Raw genomic sequence first — 22336 nt, forward strand, 5'->3', positions numbered from 1 at the left:
AACAAACAACCACACACAAACAAACCAACCCCCAACAAAACAAAATAGAACAGAAATTTTGTGGAAATTTAAGCCATGCTTCCTGTGATACAAGATACCATATAAAACATAGGTTGGAGCCTTTCACTCATAAACATTTAAGAAGGAGATAATTTAAATCCTGTTGTTTGGGGGGGATTTTTTTGTTATTGGTTTTAGGTTATTTTTTTGTTTAGGGTTTCCCCCCCACACCCTGCCCCGAATGAATATGAGGCTGTAAAATGGACTTTGCTAGGACTTACTATTAGGACGTATGTGACAACAACACATTCAAGAAAATTTCTTTAGTATTAGAATAATTTTGAACTTTAAAGGATTTCTATAATCCTCTAATTATACTGAACTTGCCACAGTTTTTAAAAGCAATGTGTAGTCAGTGTACATGGCAAGAAGAGCAGGGGGTAAAGTTTGCACACACTCTCAACAACCCCAGTGTCATTAATAGATTGGGACCAAATCTTTGGAGTTTCTGAAATATGGAATCAGGCTTACTCTCAGAAATGAGGAAAAACAGAGAAGTCGAACTACTACTGGGAAAATAAAACTGAAATATTATTTGGTAATGATGTAGGTGCCAGGTACTGTTAACACTTTCTCAAAAAAAAAATCATTGTTTTTCTTCAGTACAGAGTTAGTATCCTTTGTATCTCTTCCTCTGTGACCCAAAGGTTTGTTCATTCTGGCACTTCTGTGGACTGCGAATTTTACAGATCATGAATGCAAAGGAAAAACTTACGCAGCATCTGCAAGTGGAAGGCTTTATTGTGAGTAAAGACAGTGGCTGAATTTTTCCTCTAATACCAAACTGAGTATTTTGGGTATAGTAGGAAATCTATAGATTTTTCCCTAACTTCAGATATTATTTTGAAGCCTTGGTTTCAGACTTTAAGGAAAGGAAGAAGAAATATAACAGAAATGGTGTGGAAGGAAGATTTCACATTCCAGTGCATCTGGAAAAATTTATTCCCCACTTCTGAAGAGGTGTTACCAAAAAAAACAAAACAAAACAAAACAAGAGAATTACAGGTGTTTTTTAAATTTCTGTTTTTATTTTCAGTCAGACAAAGAAATTCTCAGCAAATACCTAACAGAGACTATTGAAACTGCGTAAAAAATCAAGTCACTGAATTATGACCATTCTACTACAATATCCAGGCAAATATTTCTTCCACCATGCTCAGAATTACTATGTAGTTGATAATGTTGGCGTGTTCATAGTAACCATCTGACACCACACCCTTTCAAAATCCCTGGCAGGTTACTCAGTCTCATCACAGAGCATAGGGGTGTGAACTACAGTGATACTACTGAAATACTATTGCTACATGACTGAAGATTCTGCAGCACCAGCAAAATTATCTTACCACAAAACCCCACTAACGCTTGCTACTAAAAATAATGGAGCACTAGAGCAAAATAATGGAGGGATGGGAGGTGTTGTCAGTAAATCCAAAATTGTGAGCAAATCCAAAATTTGGGGACAGTTCCATTATGAAAAAGTATGATTTCAATTCCTAAAAGTCTGGGAGAAAGCGGTGAAACAGTACTAATTATCCGAAAAAGACGTAATACATTTTCTAATAACCTCTTAACCTTTCAGCTGGAAGGGCTGGGTGTTGGAAAGAAAGGGTAATGTTATCCTTCTCTAGTTCAGGTCTGGTGACAGAAGTTTCCTAGCTATATTGATTCAAAAAGGCACAGCCTTGGAATCAGAGTGTTCCCATGAACCTAAATGCATGCAATATATATGAGAAAAAATTTTTGAATATGCTACATGAAAAACATTCAGTTGTGAAAGCCAATAAATTGGTATCAATCGTTCATCAGGTTTTGCAGCCTTTCTAATCTGACCTTTGGATTCCTGATACTGGAACTGTAATACATCAAGAGTAGTAATATTAACTTTATTATAATAGCTTTTTTTTATTAAAAACTCTTCAGTTGATTTGTAACAATTTAGTTACTCCATGACCTCCACAGTTTTCATTGCCTCATAACTAAGGAAATACGAGTGCATGCAGAACTGACCTGAACCACAACAATACCAAGACTCAGGGGCCCAATGTCTGTTAGGGAAGATGTAAGGCAGGTCTGCTGCCACCTCTTTGCAGAGTAACAAGAACAGCACATTTCATGCAGGCAGAGAGATTTGCCGTAGCCTGGGGAGATCTGAGAAATACGCATTGCAAGAAATCAAGAGAAGAGAGAGTGAAAGCACATCATTTATAAAACAGCTTGACTGAGCAAGTAAGTCTGATTACCTGCACTGTGCAACTATTGTCACGACGGCTCCATGGGGAGCACGTTCATTTGTTACTTCCACCGTATTGTATCTCAAGACATACGAGTATTACATCAATGCATCCCTCAGCAGTTGGCTAGCAGCCTGCTTTCTGGCACATCTCAAATGCATGGATACTCAGGACTATGCACGCTGCTCTCCATCACCCTATTTCTAACCTCTTTCAAAGCATCTGCACACAGGCTTTAATTCGCTGGCTTTGGCTTTTTCCCAGGTTATTCTCTATTACAGATACTTGCGTTTGAAGTAGGTGAGAGTGCTCCTCCCAGGGCTCCAGGGCGTGCGGGACCCTGCCTGGGGCAGGGTGCTGCTGGAGGGGCGCGACCCGGAGCGGGGCAGGGTGGCATAGGCAGAGGGAGAGGTGGAACGGGGCAGGGTGGTGTAGGCAGAGCGGGACAAGGTGTTGTAGGAGGACCGGGACAAGGAGCTGTACGGAGGGCGCGTGACTGTGCCATAGGCAGTGCGGGACAAGGGGGAGTAGGCCAACCGCCCCGTGGGCCGCCACTCTGAGCGGGAGGTGGGACCCCATGTGGAGTGGGAGCCTGAGCGAGTGGTGGTGTCACACGAGGGGCCCCACTGAGGGCCGCACACCGAGCGAGACCCCGGGGTGCCCACGACCCGGGAGACTGAGCGAGAGGTGGGGGTGCAGAGGGAGCGGGCTGTGGCAGCTGCCAGCGGGCGTGGGGCTGGGGGGCACGGGAGGCAGGCTGCTGACGAGTCCTCAGGGCGAGCAGTAGGCGAGCTGGCAGGGGGGGCCCCGGTGGCCCCCAGTGAGATGGAGGTGGGGGAGCACAGTGAGTGGGCGGCGGGGGGCCCCACTGGGCGGGGGGCCGGGGAGCACAGCGAGTGGGCTGCTGGTGGCCCCACCGGGCGGGGGGCCGGGGAGCACAGCGAGTGGGCTGCCGGGGCACTCCCCATCTGCAGCCCTGCTGGGGTGGCACTACGGGCGGCAGAGCGGGGCACCGGGGATGCCGCTGGGCATGGGCTTGGGGAGCACATGCCTTGGGCTGCTGAGGCACTCAGGGGTTGGGAGGGGAGGGTGGCCACTGGGCCACACGGAGGCTGGGTGGTGGGAGAGGGCGCGGAGCTGCAGATGACATGCGAGATGGGGGCAGCAGGCATTGAAAGGGGAGCTGGTGGTGGCATGGGACTGCTGATGGCATGGGCTACCGGAGGGCACACAGGGTGGGATGGTGGAGCAGATATATGGGTAGGGACTGCCTGGGTTGCCACAGTCGGACTAGGGCCAGCCATGAAGTGGTTCAGCAGGGCACTCACTGCATTATTTGCGGGGACAGATACTGAGTAGGACATCGGTCCCCCTCCGGCTCCAGGTTGGTGCACGGGAGCAGGACCTGTCTCGAACACCACATGAGGCATAGGGGGGCAGACAGGGTTGGGTGTTGGAGCAGGCATGGAACCGTACATGGATGGAGGCATCGGGGTGCACGTAGCAGGAGGCACAGTCTCACATATGACACGGAAGCCAGGATCACCTTCCACGCTGAAACCAGGATTGGCACTTGGGTTGAAGCCTTGATTGCAGATGGAGTTACATAAGGGATGGCCCGCAGGGAGGTACACAAAGTCATACACAGGCTGGCCCCCTGCACCGCAGTTTGGATTACACACTGGGATACATATATATTCACACATGGAGTTGAATGCAGGATCCGCCACAGGGACAGGCCCAGAGCTGTTCGTGGGGAGGGAGCCATTCTCACACACTGGTAGTGACCCATTCTGGCTGACGGGCAGGGTGCCATTCTGGCCTGTGGGGCAACACACTTCAGCCTTGGCGCAACCCTTGCAGTAGGCAAACTTGTGGCACCCAAAGTTGGCCAGGAGGCGGTGGCTGCCAAGCCTGTAAGGTGTGAACTCCACAATGGTCCGTGCCTGTTGGTTGGATGCTAGCGTTCCCAAACTGGACCAAAAGAAGAAAGAGGATTAGGACCCTGGGTAGCTCAGAGACCTGAAGCACTACAAGATGAGTGCACATAATTAGGTTTGATTTGCTATGACATTTTCAAAGACAAACTGTTATGACAACTTTGCTATTCTTGCTTTTCTCAAAAAAAACCCAACACATTCTGTTGTGAAAAGTGATGTAACAGTTTCTGTCCCAAAAGAAGATTCGGAAAACTCCCATAGCCAGTTCTGTAAATGGAACTGGAAACTCACTCATCATACTATCCTCAATTCTTCAAAAATGTTGCACCCTTCTGCATCAAAGATGTGTTTACTGCTTCCCATTTTCAGTAGTGTAAGTTGGATTGGGCAGCCTTGTGGAATCAAGTTCATTATTATTCAGCGAGAACAATTCCTAATTGCTTCCCCTCAAAACTAGTCATACTACTGTCAGTTCTCCTTGTCATGAAGAACAACAATGCATATTAATGAACAACTACTTTTCCTAGGATGTTATAGCATCCTGGGAGTTTTCAGCTTCCTGTGATTAACGTGTTATGAGCTTAGAATGCATATTGCTATTTCTCACCATCGTTTTCTAATTGTTCACGTATGTGGTGCTAGTTCATGAATATTTATATGAATTCTGTTATAAACTCAATAAGATTATAAGGGATGGAGAGGCCAGCTAGAATTTCTTGTAAAGAGCATACTCCCTTTCAGAGAGAAATCTGAAACACACACTTAAATTAAATCTTGAGAAAAATGAACCAGCAGCATATCTTGCCAGATCTAAATAATCTATCATTTTCAAGAAGAGAGGCTTTTAATGGAATCTCAAAGTAATAAGGGGCAAAAAGTCCTGTTCAGGTCCTAAACACCAAAAAATCAGAACTATTGTCTTCCTCAAAACCTGCTCTGATCTAGCACACCTTAGTCAACCTCCAGTATTATCCTTATTTAAATAATTGATGATCTTACTCAATGGTCATTGGCTCTTTGAATAAACCACAGCCTTCTAACGTCATTACGCAGTTCTTCATATCTTCCTGGAGCGGATTGCAGAAGGAGATCTCTGCAGTACATGGTACCTTCAGCCTAGGCTGGCTCAGTAGCTAGTTAGAAAATAAACAAACACATTTTAAGTTTTGTAACCCTTACAAAATAAACAATGACATAAATAAATCTAAGGGGGAAAAAAAGAAAAAAAAAGATTATTCATACACATCTGTTTCTGATTTACTTCAATGATCTCTATATACATCACTGTAAGTCAACTGTTATACATTTAAAATCACACTGATCTTGCTAAAATAAAAACTACAAGGAAAGGGAAGGGGAAAGGGAAAGGAAAAGGGAAAGGGAAAGAATTTCAAGTTTATCAGCATTGTACCAAGCAAGTGGCCAATAAGAGTCCCTAAGTCTGTTCCTTAGATCACACATCCCATAATTAAAGTTCTTTACCTTTACAATAACAGGTGGCCTGTTGATCACAATATCCCTGCTCACCATCAGAACTTCTCCACACTCTGGGTCTGAGACAGCAACTACTTTCATAATGTTGTGATCACAGAGATAAGGTCCATATTGGCTATATGATATACACACTGGAATTTTTTTCACTGTAAAACAAATTTATTTTAATTATTTTTTCTGATTTTTTTCTAATATTTCTACTTTCCTTTCTCCTAAAGTTTAACTGGCACTTACAATGGTTTAATTAAATACTAAGTTATCACAGCATCTTTGAAAACAGATTTTTTTCTGCTTAGGGTGATACATTGCTATCTTCAACAACCAGCTTCACAGTTTTCAGTTAATATAACTATATCGGTGTGTTTACAAAGAGGTTGGGGTTGTTTATTATTATTATTATTAAAAATTTGGAAACTTTCATTCTAGTGTAATTCTTAAAGCAATAATTCAAATATAGGCAAATTAAAGTTTGGTAAAACAGAATGTTAATATCAGGTATGAAATTTCCTCTTGTAATGATGTGTTTTAATTAAAGGGATTTTTCTTCCAGAAAAAGATATTAATCATGAAAACAAGTGTTTGTGTTCTGATACCTTTGCACTTCCCAGCATATGGCATATCTAGAAATAATTACTTTAGTGGTCAAAACAAGGGTTTTACACTAGCTGATATCTTCTGGCCAAAGGAAACAAATTGCTTTTCTGATAGACAGCTGCAACTTTATCTTTGTATTGAATATAGAATCCAGAATTGAACTTCTAGTGGAAACAAGTTTTTAAATGATCATAAGAATCTCCAAGCCTCGAAAACGTAAGGAAAGACTATGATTTACCTGTTACTATACGTGTAGTATTGACACTGTATTGATTTTTGAGTGATCACCCTAAAGTGAACTCAGCTGTCAATGTATTCATTGTACATTGTACACTGTATTCATTTCTCTTCCCACCACTATTAGGAAGTCCCCACTAATCCTAAAAAACAAAGTATCTCCTGAAAAGAACAGTGGACAAAAGAGTATTAGAGAAGTTCACCTTCTTACCTTCCCTTGGACCCAATGTGACATTCACACTGTCTTTCCAAAATTGATCCATTGGGCAACCACTGTAGGTTATTATTTGTGCACACAAATTAAACTTCAGGGTTTTATTTTCATTACGCAAATTTTCAAGCAGCCAGTGCAGTTGGACATCTTCACCGTACATTGGGCAGTTAGCCATCTTTAACCTCATGTTAATACCAGAGTCGCTCAAAAATGGGTTTTTCAGAGATGATAACTCTCTCTCAATATGACAGTTGGAAGCATTGCAGTACCCTGGGTGAATTCTTCTGTAAGCCCGGTAATAGGCTTCTTTGTTTTTCACAGATCCTGTTGAAGAAGATACATGATAATGAATCTCTTGGAGGCACAAGAAGTCATATCTACCCAAATAATAAATAGAATTAAATTTTTTCTTTCTCCTTCCTGAAACCTAATCTAGTGGCTTGGTGTAGAACTAATCCGCTGCATAATGAAACACAAGATACAGTAGTCTGAATGCACAGAAGAAAATAAGCATTTCAGAAAAACATTGAAAAATTTTATTTTACTTTTATTATTTAAATATAAAAATGGTCATGTAAATCTCAAAGTATATAGTCAGTGAATAAAATTAAAATAACTCTTTATAAGGGTTAGGGTGAATATGAAATGCTATCATGTTCCTCAAAAGGGAAAATGCACCGTTCAAAGAAAGAAACTATCAATTGTTTTATTTTTTGTTCCTGTTCAAAAAAACCCCGGCTGTTTACAGCAATTTTACAATCAATTGTAATCCACTCTTTATTACTTTAGACAATTTTGCTCGTTGAACTCGTTCCTACTACTGGAAGATGAAAATCAGTAACTGGTAGCCCAAAGTATGAACAGCAGAATATGTTATTACATGAATTTAGTAACTAAGCATATTTTCTGACTGACCTGGTACAAGACGCAACAACTAGGGTTTTTAAGATTACCTAAAGTTTACTAATATTTTAAACTACCTTACAGCTGAAACCAAAACATGTACATATGAAGAGTGGTATTAGAAGGGCTGGAAGGCATGTCCTGTGAGGAGCTGTTAAGGACTTTGGGTTTGTCTAGTTTGGAGAAAAGGAGGCTGAGGGGTGACCTCATTGCTCCCTACAGCTTCCTGAAAAGGCGACATGGAGAAGGAGGTGCTGGTCTCTTCTCCCTGGGATTTAGTGACAGGACTTGTTGAAATGGCTCAAAGCTGCACCAGGGGAGGTTTAGACTGGACATTAGGAAGCATTTCTTTACTGAGAGGGTGGTCAGACACTGGAACAGGCTTCCTAGGGAGATGATCAGACGTGCCATTCCTGCCATGCCATAAAAATAGGCATTTGGACAATGCCGTTTACAACATGCTTTAATTTCTGGTCGGCCCTGAACTGGCCAACTAGATGACCGTTGTAGGTGCCTTCCAACTGAAATATCCTAGTTTAGTCTGTTCTCTTCTATTCTGTACTAACGGATGTAATTACTCTGTTTTGCTTGAATCATCTAAATCTGTTCAGAAGGATCAAGGTCTTTGAGCAGAAAGGCATCTTTCTCTTTCTCAAAAAAAGACAATTTCAGGTTGTTCTACTCATTTTAACACAGGACAGATTACATTAACAATATTATATGATTACCATTTAAAATTTCCTCTAACCCATTTAATGACTTTTCATCATACCTAGTTCATACTTGTAAGCCCCAGTGATATCTTCGAACTGTTCACTGCCAACACTCTTGGTGATTAGATGTTGTCCACATGGCCAAGTGTCACAGAAAAATTTTGTTTTTTTGCCATTGTTTTGGGAAAGCCAGCCAACATAATTTGAATTTACTCGAGAAAACATATGATGACCATCATAGTCCAAGTCCAGTTCCCCTTCTCTGATGCTTCGAACCCATGTAGGACCACTGCAAGCTGAACCTAAGCCAGATAACACAAATGTTATAATAAGTTGTAATATGAGTAGTAGAGAAACTCAGCAACATAAGCTGAGGAAAACAATTGCAGTTACAGCAAACAGTTACCTCTGCCCGTTTCCAAAGGTGTTGGATCCAGACACTGCCAATCACCACAGCATTGATTTAGGTCTCTGCGAGCCATCCAAGATTCATTCCAGCAGTGGTATCGCCTGTAGGATGGAGAAATATAGGATTAAACACATCTCTTGGATCATCAAGCTCAATGCCTTACGATTGAGGACAACCTTTTGATCAACTGAAGACTCTCTATGTCTTAAGACTGTTAATGATGTCTGGGGACAGGAGTTGTTTTGCTTTATATCACTCAGGCTGGAAATTTGTTCCAGGACCCTGCAGACCTGATTGCAGAACATTCTTATAGCCCTTTTTTAAGTTGATAACATGCCAACACAGTCTTTTGTTTAAATAATTTATTGTCCTAACATTTTCCTCCTGTTTTTTTTCAGAGGAAAATCACATACTGTCTTAGTCTTCTTTTTAATGGCTTAACAAAGAATAAACCCTTAAGTCTTTTGTGCTAAAATAAGATCCTCATTCCTTCAGTATTTCAGTTTCACCTCATCTTTTTGGCAAGTGAAAGGGCAGAAAAATCATTAAAAGCTCTCACAGATGAGATTTGGATACAAACAAAATTCTGGTGCAGTGAAACTATGAACATCCAGGCCAAGGGTGAAAACATGAAATTCTGCTATGATGAGTGATGATGTCATAGTTATATGAATATTAATTGAAAGCTTTACAAGAATGAAGCAATCAATGATAAAGAACCTCAGGAAGACAACATAATTATCAACCAAGTGATTATGACTGAAGACAATAGTCCTAATTTGTGATAAATTTTCCCTTGCATTTCATGATCTACTTTATATTTTTACAGCTACTAAGATAGATGGCCTTATTTTTTAACTGAGAAGGATAAAGCAGGTAGCATCAGTTCTCACAAGTGGGAATTTTTTTTTTGTTTTTGAAAAAGTAGATTGAGCAGACTGCCTCTTCAGTAATTTCATGTTTTTGAAATGCATTATTAGGAAACTGAACAGCCTTGCCACATTAAAGAATGAGATACACTGATCTGCTAGATTTTTACTAGTCTCCCTATAATTTAATTTTTGACAAGACCAAAAGAGCTTGTTTATTTCTTACTTACCATAGCTTGTCTTTACCACACAGGTTTTTTCCAGTACAGTCAAAAATCTCATTGATGCCAAGGGGATTCTCAATTGAGCATGGAAAACAGAAGTTCGTGACAACACGGCTTGGAATCCCCAAACACCTCATCACTGTAAGGAAAAATTATTCATTACACAGTCATTACAAATGGCAATTAATCAAGCAAATCCTTCACTTATTTTATAAATAATACTCCTATATTTTACTTTGCAATTATATAAACACAATGCATAGGAGGCAATATTTGAGATGCAGTGATTCTGCAAAAACTTCTTTTTAGTGGTTGAAAAGTAGTCTGAAAAGGGCCTAGCAGGAAGGAATGGCTTGTTACTCTTCCACCTTAAAAAAAACAAACAAACAAAACCCAAACCCCAAAACAGATCTGTTGCAAGTTCAGAAATAATGAACCTGATCCTGCATTAACAAAACACAATGATTTTTTTTGTAAACAGAGTGTAGTACATATAGATTTGTCTACGGAATACCAGTTTGATTTTCTTCAATTCAGAAGCAGGTTCAGTAACTAAAGAGTATAAAGTTGGAACTCAATTTTTTTGTCTGTCTGTAGGGTTTAGTTCACTATTATCTCATCCTTCGCAATAAAAGGTAGCAGCCTGCTGCTTTTATGTTTTGGAGGAGACATTGCTAGAGGTCTTCTTCCTGCTCATAACTTAGTGGGTTTTTTCCCATCCTTCAAACCTCATCCAAAGGATAAATTCTGGCTCCATGATGCTGCACTTGCTCTGTGTTTTACTAAAAGCTGCAGTATTGATAGCTGCATGGTATAAAGGTCACAGAAAAGACAGTACTGGTTTTCTTCTTGCTTTTCATGCTGCATAGGAAAGCAATAGGTTGATAATAAACACTATGTTAGGAGCCATGCCACATCATAACACAACAATAATATTCCATTTCTTTTCTAGTAAAATGCTTATGAGTAATATTCTTCCAGTGGTTTATAGGGTCAAAGTTTTGATCCTGGTTTTCTCTCTTCCTTTTTGGATAACTGGGTAAAGGCTGACTGAAATATCATACCTGTGCACATTACTGAAGCAAGAGACCCACAGTACCCATATCTGACTGGTCTGCACCTGCCATTGTACCACTGTTGAAGAATAGGGACACTTCCGTTCCAGCAAAACGGTTTTGTTCCTTTCAGATAATCATTGTTTTCTGGAATCTTCATGATACTGTTAGTAGTATGGCTGCTTAACTAGACAGAGAAAAGAAAAACAACCTTTTCAAATATCTGACCATGTCTTCACATCCAAAGCATATCACAAGATCACCAGAGATTAGTGTTACGAGTTAGTTTTTCCTGTGAATCTGAGCACAGAAAGGATTTTCCCTGCTACTCATACAGTTTTACATTACAGTGCAATTTGTCCTTCTATAATATAATGAAGTGTGACCCAGTCTATTCAGAGGTCACACACCACTAGAGGTCTTACCATGTGATTTACCACCATGCTGACATGCACAGGATCATTGCGCCAACAATGGTCGCGATCAGAGCCGTGATGGTAACTTGCACCCATGTCTAAGATCTTCAAGCAGATATCCAGAATCCCATCTTCAAACTGAAAAAAGAAGTTAACACAGGTGTCATGGTATTCTGACATTGATAATGTTTCTTTCTTGTCAATAATCCAGTCTTTTTCATGTATATAACCATCCCTCTCCCCTCCCCTGCCCTTTTTTTGATCAAGCATGGCTCCCAGTGGTCTGCATGGTTTTGTCTATCTGCCTGAAGGAAAACCAAAGGGAAAAAAACACACCATTTTTGCTTATGTTTGACAAATTGAATAATTTTCCTTCAGAAGGACAATATTCTGTTTCACCTTTTCCAAGAACATTCTGCAGTTTCCTTAATTTTACTACAGAAAAAACCCTTCCAGTTGTTTGGGCTACTTGAGATTCACAAACATTTTGTTTTGTGCATTCACAGTCTAGACTGGTCCTAGAAACCTTTCGCACTCCGTAACATAGCATGCATTTCTGAAAAAAGATGGATAACACTTTGTTTATCCATATATGGATGACATCTACTTCTGAACAAGTCTTCAAAAAGTACCTGTCCAAAGTGCCATGGTCGAGAGGTAATATGCTTGTGAACTCCTTCGTACAGTATCCCATGTTCATTCAGAACATATTCTTCTCTATGGGCCTGATTGTCCATATATACAGGATCATCTGGAAAAGATGCAGACCTATCAGTCAGACAATATGCACATTTCTAGCACTTCTGTATCTTCTACTTCACTGGATCCCTCTTTCTTTTCCTACCTATTTTTGATTTATACTTTTAAACATGTTCAAGGGTGCGGGCCCTTTAAACGTTTACAGACAATTCATTTCTGCTTACAGCTAGATATTATCTTTATTAAGTCTCTCCCTGCTGTAGTACACCTGAATTACTGAGCTTGCAATTTATCTTCACACCAAGCTGTTCTACAAGTCAAACACTGTGCATTTAGAGTTGGGTATCTGATTTTGATCAAATCAAAAGCACAGACAATGTGAATATTTGCCAGGTAATGATTTTGGCAAGGTCCTACAGACTCCAGAATTTCTTGCTACCAGAAGCAGATCTACAGAATTTCATCTGTATTTGTACTATATTATTTCATGGTGACCCCACAGAATTCATAGAATCACAGAATGGTTGAGGTTGGAAGGGACTTCTGGAGGTCATCTGGTCCAACCCTCCTGCTCAAGCAGGGACATCTGCACCCAATTGCCCAGGACCAAGTCCAGACGGCTTCTGAATATCTCCAGGGATGGAGACTCCACAACCTCCCTGGGTAACCTGTGCCAGTGCTCAGTCACCCTCAGAGTAAAAAAGGGTTTCCTTCTGTTTCCTTTATTTCCTTTATTTCCTATATTTGTGCCCATTGCCTCTTATCCTGTTAAGACATTGTAAAAGTGTGGGAAAAAAATTACACTACATCCCTACTACCATTAAGAAACCAAATCAAAACACTGGCTTGAGACAGTCTTGAACTTGGAGGGGAAAAAAAATAACAAAACAAAATCTCTCCCTGTTTCTCATTATTTTTGTGACTCCATCCCTTACTTACCAGCTAAGTAGTAAATACGTTCAACATTTTTACTCATCACTAGCATTTTTCTTAAAACTATCTGATCATCACTAGAGTTCTTACCTGCACACCAAGGGTTAAAAAGGACATAAAAATCTCCAAGACATCGCTGATATGTGTGACCACAAGATGTGATTTGCATATTGAGAATATAACGGCCAATGCAGGCATTGGAGGGAGGAAACACACTGACACTGATGCATTTTGGCTGATGAATTTTGTAGGAAGCACTCCAGCAGGTTTGATCTAGACATCTGCCCATCGGGAAGGTACATTTTGTCTCATTTGATTCACAGGGTCGGAGGCCTTTTCAGGAAAATAAATACAACTTCAATCAGACTAAACAAAGCAAAAAATAAAGGCAAGTAATTTCCTTAGCCATCATTTGCAATGCAAAGCTCCCAAGGGTAGATTTCTTTTTCACTTGTCACTTCTGTAGCAGAGTGAGAAAACTTCACATGTTAGCAGAACCGCCTGCATTAGGGGAAGGTAGTCTCTTCCCACAGAAGATGAATGAGTAGATGCTGTTTGTTACTAAAGACTATGGGAAATATTGCTTACCAGCAAAGGACTGGGAAAGACTACAAAGAGTTTGGGAATGACTACCTGTCTCCACAGTGAAAACGGCCTGGTCCACGGAGTCATCCCATTCCCGATTTTGGAAGCGAGCATAAAAGCTGAAGGCTTGTCCTCTCCTTATTATCTGTCTGTCAGTTCCGAAGAAATGGGTGTTATGAATTTGGCAGTTGGAAGGACAGTTCAGGTCGACTTCTCCCAGCTCAATGACTGCAGGATGGAGAAAGGAACACAAAGGAAAAAACAGATAATAGAGTTCCCATCATTGGCTGAGGTCAAGATTACATGAAAGATTACATGATGATGAAAGACAGAGATAACTGTTCTGAAAAATTCATTCAAAAGTTCATTCAAAATTCAGCAACGCTGAGATTGAGACATACATCCTTAAAAGTTTGCTTACAAGCTCACCACTTCCCTAGCTTGTAGGTGGAACTTTCATAATGCTTTGATGTATAAAGCTGTGCTACAAGTTTCACGTCTTTTATATAGTGCCTTCTTGCTTTATAAATACCTGATGCTGAGGGACGATATTAGTATCTGTACTTGAAAAATGGATTTTGCATTGTCATATTCTCTCCATATTACAACATGCTGTCTACAGACATTTACTTTTCAACCACAGCTAGACAGAAAATGTCTTGCACATGCTATCAGTTGAGAGCTGTTTTATTATACAAGAAATAAAATAATGCAGTAAATTGAATAAAGAAAAGATTTGATAGCAGAGGTAGGTGTTTGAAAGCTTAAATTGGACTCCAAATGAGTTATGAATAAAATAGATACAAATAAATGTCCCTCAAAATTGTAAATACTGTTAAATGTGTATACAGAGGTCTCAATCTGTATTTCCCAAAGTCATAAAAGGTTTGTGGACATCTCTGAGGAACTTAAAGGAGTGGGAAATATTCACAAGTTGTGACATTTAAAAAAAACATGCTGACAAACTATCCCAAGTACTATGACTAGCTTGACAAAAATCTTAGCTGGTGTCCCCTTAGGCACCCTGCCTGGATATCAGACATTTCATAGGCATAATTATGATCCTGGTGCCGGAAGGATGGGTGGCAACACTAATTTTTACTTATTTGCATACAACTTTTTATTTTCAAAATGCCTCACACTAATTGAAGACAATAGGAGCCAGAGATTCTCAGCAGTTTTGGAAACTGGGCTTACTGAACTACAAAGCCCTGTATATTATTTTAATTCTAAAGTGTTAAGTTTGGTCCTGCTGAGCCTGCAGAACAACCAAACAATGCAACTTCTCTAACTATATTAGAACCAAAGTGAATACAGAGGATTTAGGGGAAACTAATTTCTCCCATCCAGAACCAAGGGTGTATCCACATAAAAGGAGACTCATAGCTAAGCCCATGGGACTGGGACACTTTTACATAAACCAGTGGAGTTTCCCAGGATCGCATCCTTAAGTAAGTCATAATTGAAATTAATTGGGAGGGGAGGGTGGGTAGGGAAGAAAAAGAAAAGCAGCTTTTTCTGATTTTTTAATTTTTCATCTAACCATCTAAATTTGGTAATGAATTGGACATTCAGCTCTTCAGCAAAGATCGGCAGATAAACGCAGACCTGGGCGTTACCCATGTTAAAAACATGCACACTATCGACAACAACCAAAAAATACAGCAATGCATTGCATCATTATTGCTCATGAATGTATCATACCTGCTGACAAGAAAGAGTAACAGAATTGAACTGAAAATCTCATATCTTAATGAGAGTTGTCAACCATAACACAAAGTATTCTGGTTGAACAGAAAGGATTAGAAGTGCTTATAGCACATATGATGAATTCCTGTGGTCAAGAACACTGAACCTGATAGATCCTCACCCATCCTCTGGAGGCGTTTATAAACCAAGACAACTACACTTCATCCACCCATTAATCCAGCTGAACCGGAACATCAGGGAGTTGAGATATTACATGTTTCCCAGGGAAGTTCTCTAAAGTCAGCCAACAGTTTGCTTATCAGAGCGAATTATCAGAACTGGATCACAAAGGAGGTAACAATTGCCGTCTTAAGCAAAGGCAGCTCAGAGAAAATACTGCAGGCTAATCAATTTCACATCTCTTGCTGGTTTTCTCTCTCCCAACCTTCACTACCAGTCACTTGGTTTTCTCTATCAATTCACATTTTTCCTTCATTCCAGAGAGAATACTTCAGGTGTCCATTGTGAAATAATTGCTTTTAGCATGGGATACCGAAAACTAATACTTTGTAGTTTATTCTGGAAATAAAATGCATTCTCTTCCATGCTTTTTTGTATTCTCAGAGTTGGCTGCTGTTTCACCAATTCTTCTCCGTAGCCCTCTTTTTCCTTTATAAAATGAAAGGTTTTTTTCATAAGTTGGTTTTTTTCTTTCTCACTAAATCATAAACAAAATTGAAACCATAGAAGCAATCCCTACACTTGATTCCGCACAGCAATATGTACAATATTTTTTTGTCCTTACACCTGACCGTTTACTTATTTCAGCTTTCAGTACTGAGTCAAGTGATAGTAAAGTTTCGAGACACTCACCTTCCATTTTTCTTCTACATGAACTAGTATCTGAAGTACAGAATTGGTGGAGGTAGCTGCTCCTCAGCAAGATGCACTGCAAGGTCTGGCTGATCTCCTCTGTGAACCAACCTAATTTCCTCTCAGTAACATTTATATTCCGAACTAAAAGGCTGTCACACATATTGCATCAACAAAATACCAGTTTACAAAGAAGCCCCACCCATGTGTCTACTGATGCTCATAAATGATTCATTTTAACTTCCAGCATTATTAGGGAGAGTCCTGCAGCTGAAGGGAGGGAGAGATCTTGGTACCTCACCTATAGCATAGTACTGTCAACATCCCACAACTTGCCATGTCTCAAAAATATTTTAAGACCAGGATGCATCGAAACACTTTTCAGTGTAAGCCATTATTTTTAGCCATTTAAAGTTCCTATAAATCCCAGCACCTACTGTTCTCTTCTGGCTAGACATCTTCAATCACCTACAGGAAAACAACAAAGAACATGAGTCTTAAGCTGAATATAGACTCTCTGCATATGATCACCAGTGGACATTTTTATTATAATATATAATCACAAATCCCAGCTTTCAGAAAGTCTGCATAGCACTGCCTCCAAGTGGAGGTCAGTGTCAAAGGAACAATTACAAACTTTCCCAGCTACACTGTAAAATAAACAGAGGACATGCATTAAATACTTTTGAAGTTGACAGTAAAATTTAATCTAAAAATTACAGAATTTATTTATACTTTGTATGTATTTATGTTCTAGCACACAAACTGTTCTGTAGCTTCTTAGCTTACTCCACCTCCCTTCCCTCAAAATTCTGAAAACCATTTGAAATTTTTCTAGTAATTTCTGTGAAGAGAAAACATTTAAATATTTTGACACAAAAAATGTATTATTTTATTTAGGTTCCAGGCATATTTAATAAAATAAAACAAAACAACTACAACAGGTTGTCTCTGCACACTCAGTGATAAGGACATTGGCCTGCAAATAGGAGAGATTAATTGAAATTTTTTCTGCCAAAAGCAAAACGAACTTTTGCTACAGTTGCCACCTAACCTTCTTACACCTCTATGCCAAGCTTTACTCCATACGATAACCTTTGAATCCCTCCAAGTTATTCTACTTTGGATTAAAAAACCCCAAACCCTAAAACTAAAAACCAAACCAAACGAAAAAAAACCCAAACAAACCCAAAACCAAAAAATCATTCATTGATACAGAAAGAACAAGATGACTGACGTTCAAGTGACTTGCATAACTGCCTGGATTCTAGACAGTGCTTTAAGAAATCATAAAATGAAACAGCTTAAATAACAGTGAAATAACTTAGTAAGCATAACTTCACAGCTCAGGTATTGTGAAATGACTTCACAGAAGTTAAAGCAAAAAAAAAAATCAGCACATCAACAGTGGTTTTGGAAGAGAGTGGTTAAAATGGTTGTATGACTGATGCATATGAAAGTGAACACAATATTCAATGTGTTCATACTTGAAATTTTTAAATATTTGGCTAGTCAGTAGGCAGACATGAAAAAATATGTAAAATTTCATTCATTCTGTATAACTGAAAACTTTCTTTTTCATATTTGTTGTTTGACTATTAAAATTCAACTCATTGAAAAACAAAACATTAAAAACAATACTATTCTGTAAGAAATAACTTAGCAGTCATAAAACATATAATCAACTTTAAATCAGTCTATAAAATGGGAATGGTAGTGGTCTAGTCACCCATTGGAGACCTGCCTACAAGCATATGCCCACACTAGTGTCCAGAGAACAGAACAGAAGAGTTGGTCACGATTTCCAAGAATACATTAAAATCCCCTCAAACACCTCAAGTTCAATCACCTGCCTAAAATATTTTGGTAAATGAAAACCTGTGACAAATAAAAGAAAACAAATAAGCATCAGTAAGCAGCTGCACCTGTGGGTTCAAAGAGACTTAATTAAGAGTTCAAAATAATAAAGGTCTGAATCAGGAGCAGGACACTTTCTGTATGGATGTGAGTCACTGACTTTAGTAACTACGCTTGCTTAAATCCTTGAAGCTGTCCTGGTGGTGCCTATCTGTCTCTGCAGGATCACTACATAGATACCCAGCCCCAAAGCAAAGCCTCCCAGATATCCAAGTTCCTGCCTATCAGTGTTTGCAAAGCCATCCAATTGTTGTTGCCAGCTCACAGCTATCAGACTGGTTAGTCTTCTCACTCAAGCCCAAGTCCCAAGTGCCTAAAGTAAGAATCTTTAATAGGGTAGAAAATCATAGCATGCTAGCTCTCTAGGTGCACTTAGTCTATTCTTACCCCTCTTTCCTTCCAAGCCTGGCATCTTACGAGTTGGACTCAGGTAGTCCATGCAACAGGGCCACCACCCTGAAAAAGAGGCGTGGGAGACTGAGCCCAAACAGGAAATAGAGATATGGTTCAAAGAAAGGTTTTGCCTCTCAGCTTATTGCCTATCTAAACAACTGATGTGTCCTGATTGCTGACCTCCAAGGCAGGTTGCTGCCCTCTATCCAGGGAGTCTCCTCTGGGACAGAAACTGTTCCCCTCCCTGCCTGACAGTGGGGTACGCCTAGCTAAGGCTGATAGTCCCTTGGTCCCAGCTTTTCCCCTCTGCCTCCATCTTTTCCCCTAACACTTCACTCATCATTCACTCAGGCTGTTCTCTCCACATTCCTATGTTATCTTATGCACCCAACACTCCCTGAAATGTACAAAGAAGCCGATATGCCTGATACAGGCCTGAAAATTCTGCAGAACAGCATGTTTTTGAGGATTTAGGCACTTGCAGAATTTAAGCCATTTAGGTTATTAAGTTTCCTTAAAGACCTTGACTTTGGCCTTTACTGCACAAGCATCTATGCAATAATAGTTTAAAGAGGATTTTTTAATTTATAGAGTAATTAGTACTTACAATAGTACAGACTAAATTTACCTTTTACAACTTTTTTTTTTTTAAATATTAGTTGCATTAAGATAGACTGACATGATGAGCATTGACAAAGTCAAGTGCTGTGCCTCATAAGGCTCTGAGCTCTTCATAGCTTTCATTTGCCCATCATGTCACCAGGGAAGGGTAGGGATTGAAGAATAGGGCAATGCAATCACAGAAAGAACACCTATGAATGGCACCTATGCAGTTCCACAGCATCACTAACATATTCAGGAACAACACAGAAGTCACAGTAATGAAGGATCCAAGGAATGCTTTCAAGAAAAGGAACACAAAATGACAGTTCAATGGGGGATAAAGAAAAGAATCAGAAAATATGTAAATTGAGATTAAAGTGTTTTGGTGAAAGTGTCATCTAGTGGAAAGGTGGGGTAACTACAGTGCTTAAAAATATTTTAGGTACTCAACTTACGCATATGTCAACAGGCAGCCCTAAAGTTCACTTTTTGCACTTGGTCATATAATTGTATTCCTTTAACCACTGGACCTGGAGTTCATCTTATTAACAAACTTACAATTTCATAGAAATAGCAATCAGTGATGGAGTAAAAAGTTACCTGTCAAGTTGTGACGTTTGAAGTCATTAACTGGCATCACTATCAGCTCCCAAGAGTTCAGGAATGTTCACGTCTAACAAGGAAAGGGGATAGAGAAGAAAAGAATTGGATGCCATAGGTTAACCCTAAAATAAGCAAGTTTGTTAGGAATCCACATCCGACATTGAGAAGCTTCATACGACAAAAGTAATAGGCTGGCAAACTAACATGAACTCTGTCACAGAACACACCCAGAAGTTTCTTAAAATACATAAATCAAGTTGCAGTGAGGGTGCCTTTCATTAAAGAACCTGAAAGCACTGGCAGCTACTCTGTTGAGTGTAAGGAAGTATTACAACACCCTATTTACAGATGAATTAGGACAAAGAAATGCTTCAAATGAAATCTTAAACAAGAAGCCTGTGTGTTTTAAGAAGTACATGGCAGCTTTGGCTTTCTATAAGCTGGAGGAAATTAGTAGCATTAAATAATTATAGGTGGCTTCTGACACAACAAAACTACCAGTCTTCATACAAAGAAGCCAAAAACTGCTTCAAGGCAGCTCCCATCCAAGCTGGTCCATAGGACTTGCTTCGTGTTCTGATGGAGGTATTTGCTCTCTCATCTCTTACGCTTTTACTGAGTTTCCATTAACTGTGTAAGGCACCTTTTTTGCTCCATTTAATAGGATGTTTTTTCCCAATATCCACAGTGCCGATGAGAAAGACACACACCTATAATATTGCAGTATATGCAGAACGCAGAAAGGTCAAACAATTATAGGATGTGTACCTCACAAGAGCAAGCAACAACATAATTTGTGCTTAAGGCATTTTGTCATCATATTTAGAACAGAACCCAGGTAAAATGCTAACCTGAGTTATACTGTAGGCCTTACTTCTGTACTTCACCTTTGCTCTACAGCACTTCCATAGTATTTTTTTTTTTAATTGGCTCTTTTTTCATGTAGTTTAATAACAGTAGCAATGGTGGCCAGGTTAACTTAATAGAGTAAAACTATGAACATTACATAAATTGCAATTAATAAATTTCAATAAAAAGAAAAATTTGATTTGTCTACAAAAAAAACTGCAACCAAACCCTTTTCACAAACTGAAGCCAGAATTTACAGTCGAGTAATTTGCCAGGTAACCTACTCTGAGTACTGTAAGTTCATTTTCAAATGAGCTTGTTCACAACTATATTTAAAACCAGAAGTGGAATAAGCAAGCAGTACTGTAAATTCAAACCTCAGCTTACTGAGCAGTAACTTTCGCATACAGAGAAACCTATGAATCACCAGGCCTGTGATCATAACCCACCAGTCTAAATGCCCAAACAGTAGATACCTCAGATCTTTTACCTGGACAGGCAATGCTAATTGGAAAAGATTCAGTCTGAGCAGTGTGAGCTGAAAGAATAAAACAAGGAGGGACATTGGCTGGGTTGGATCACAGGAAGTTTGACTCTCTCAGGAAGAATGCAAGTTGGCTCCTATTCCGTTCCTTAATTTAAAGCTTCAACTTTCAATGAAGCCTGCTTGTTCAAAAAAGAAACAACCCATTTTCTTCTCTAATGCTTTTTTGTAGATATTCATTTGAAATTTCTTTATATAAAAGTAGAGCTCAACATCTTCAGCACAGGTCTACAGTATAGATCTCCACGCCAACAAAAAAGTAAGGGTCTTGAGTACTGATATTTACAATATAAAGAGCTCTTTTTTTACCTGGGACCTATCTAATGCTAGAAACAGAGATGAGGAAATATTTTGGTTCTCACAAACTGAGTTTAATACCTGCCTGACGTAACTTTTTCAAGATTTCTAAAATTTCCTATGTGATGCTTATTTTGAAGTTAAAAAAATATGTAGCTACATTCTATTTTGATTTTAAGCAGTTGGGATTAGAAGACTCATAAGCTAAAGTTAAAGAGGGACAGACTCTTAAAATTCTTGGCCATTTCAGATCCCTGTAGTGGGTATCTTACCCACATATACAAGACATGGTATATAAAAAAGATAGTATTGTGTATGAAGAGTAAGGAAGACCCCATGTATCAGAAATGCAAACCCCAAGTTTTAGTCTTTTTAAAATATATATACAGACACATGTTTTCTTCAATAGAAATAGCATAGTAACTCACTTGTAGGCTCCAATGTCACTTTTTTTTTTTTTTTTTTGCCGGGGGGGAGGGAGGGCAGGGAGGGGAGAAAAAATACATTTCAATTCATTTGCAAACTTTAAAAAGTTTTTTCAGATTATCAGGCCTGACAGCTGGTGATTTCTCTGCTCATTCAGGCATGATTAGACAGCAGGTTTGGGCAGACAGACAAACATATTTGCTGGAATGCCAGGCAATCAATTGGTGTAATGGTATTTGCCTCAGCTTTCTGAGCCTTCCCAATAGTAGTGGATCAGCAACTGATTTTAGTGAAACATGGAGCTCTGTTTTCAGCGGTATTAATACAGCACAAGACATAGAATGAAAAGTGTCAAAAGGGGTAGGGAGCTGGAAGCGCTGTTTTAGATGAAGGCAGGCAGCAGTGCAAGCCAAAATGATAGCTACTCTTCCCCCGTGTTTGAAGTATCTTCATGGATTGGTTTTAGATGTGTAATAGGCTCCATTCCACTTCTGATTGCTCATCCAACTCAAACTCTGCTCCTCCAACAGATTTTTACCCCTAGTTTATTACTGTGTCATACAAGA

General features: G+C 39.5%; 1 protein-coding gene across 2 annotated transcripts; it reads right to left on the reverse strand.

Moving 5' to 3' along the window:
* Positions 1 to 1073: 1073 nt before the first annotated feature.
* LOC104044425 (protein-glutamine gamma-glutamyltransferase 5) lies at positions 1074 to 20847 on the reverse strand. Of its 2 annotated transcripts, XM_064443084.1 has the most exons (14): positions 19652 to 20847; positions 16139 to 16606; positions 13625 to 13804; positions 13082 to 13324; positions 11992 to 12110; positions 11369 to 11497; positions 10953 to 11130; positions 9895 to 10027; positions 8793 to 8896; positions 8446 to 8688; positions 6768 to 7094; positions 5714 to 5871; positions 5231 to 5364; positions 1074 to 4265 (listed from the first exon to the last, which is right to left on the reverse strand). In XM_064443084.1, exons 2-14 carry the CDS (start codon positions 16299 to 16301, stop codon positions 2567 to 2569), a joined length of 3810 nt encoding a protein of 1269 aa, XP_064299154.1. In that variant the 5' UTR covers positions 16302 to 16606; positions 19652 to 20847; the 3' UTR covers positions 1074 to 2566. The 2 variants fall into 2 exon arrangements, with proteins under 2 accessions (XP_064299154.1, XP_064299155.1); XM_064443085.1 differs by lacking the exon at positions 19652 to 20847 and having other exon boundaries at positions 16139 to 18905.
* Positions 20848 to 22336: the final 1489 nt, after the last annotated feature.

Source organism: Phalacrocorax carbo, chromosome 2 (genome assembly GCF_963921805.1).
Source record: "Phalacrocorax carbo chromosome 2, bPhaCar2.1, whole genome shotgun sequence".
NCBI classification, from domain to species: domain Eukaryota; kingdom Metazoa; phylum Chordata; class Aves; order Suliformes; family Phalacrocoracidae; genus Phalacrocorax; species Phalacrocorax carbo.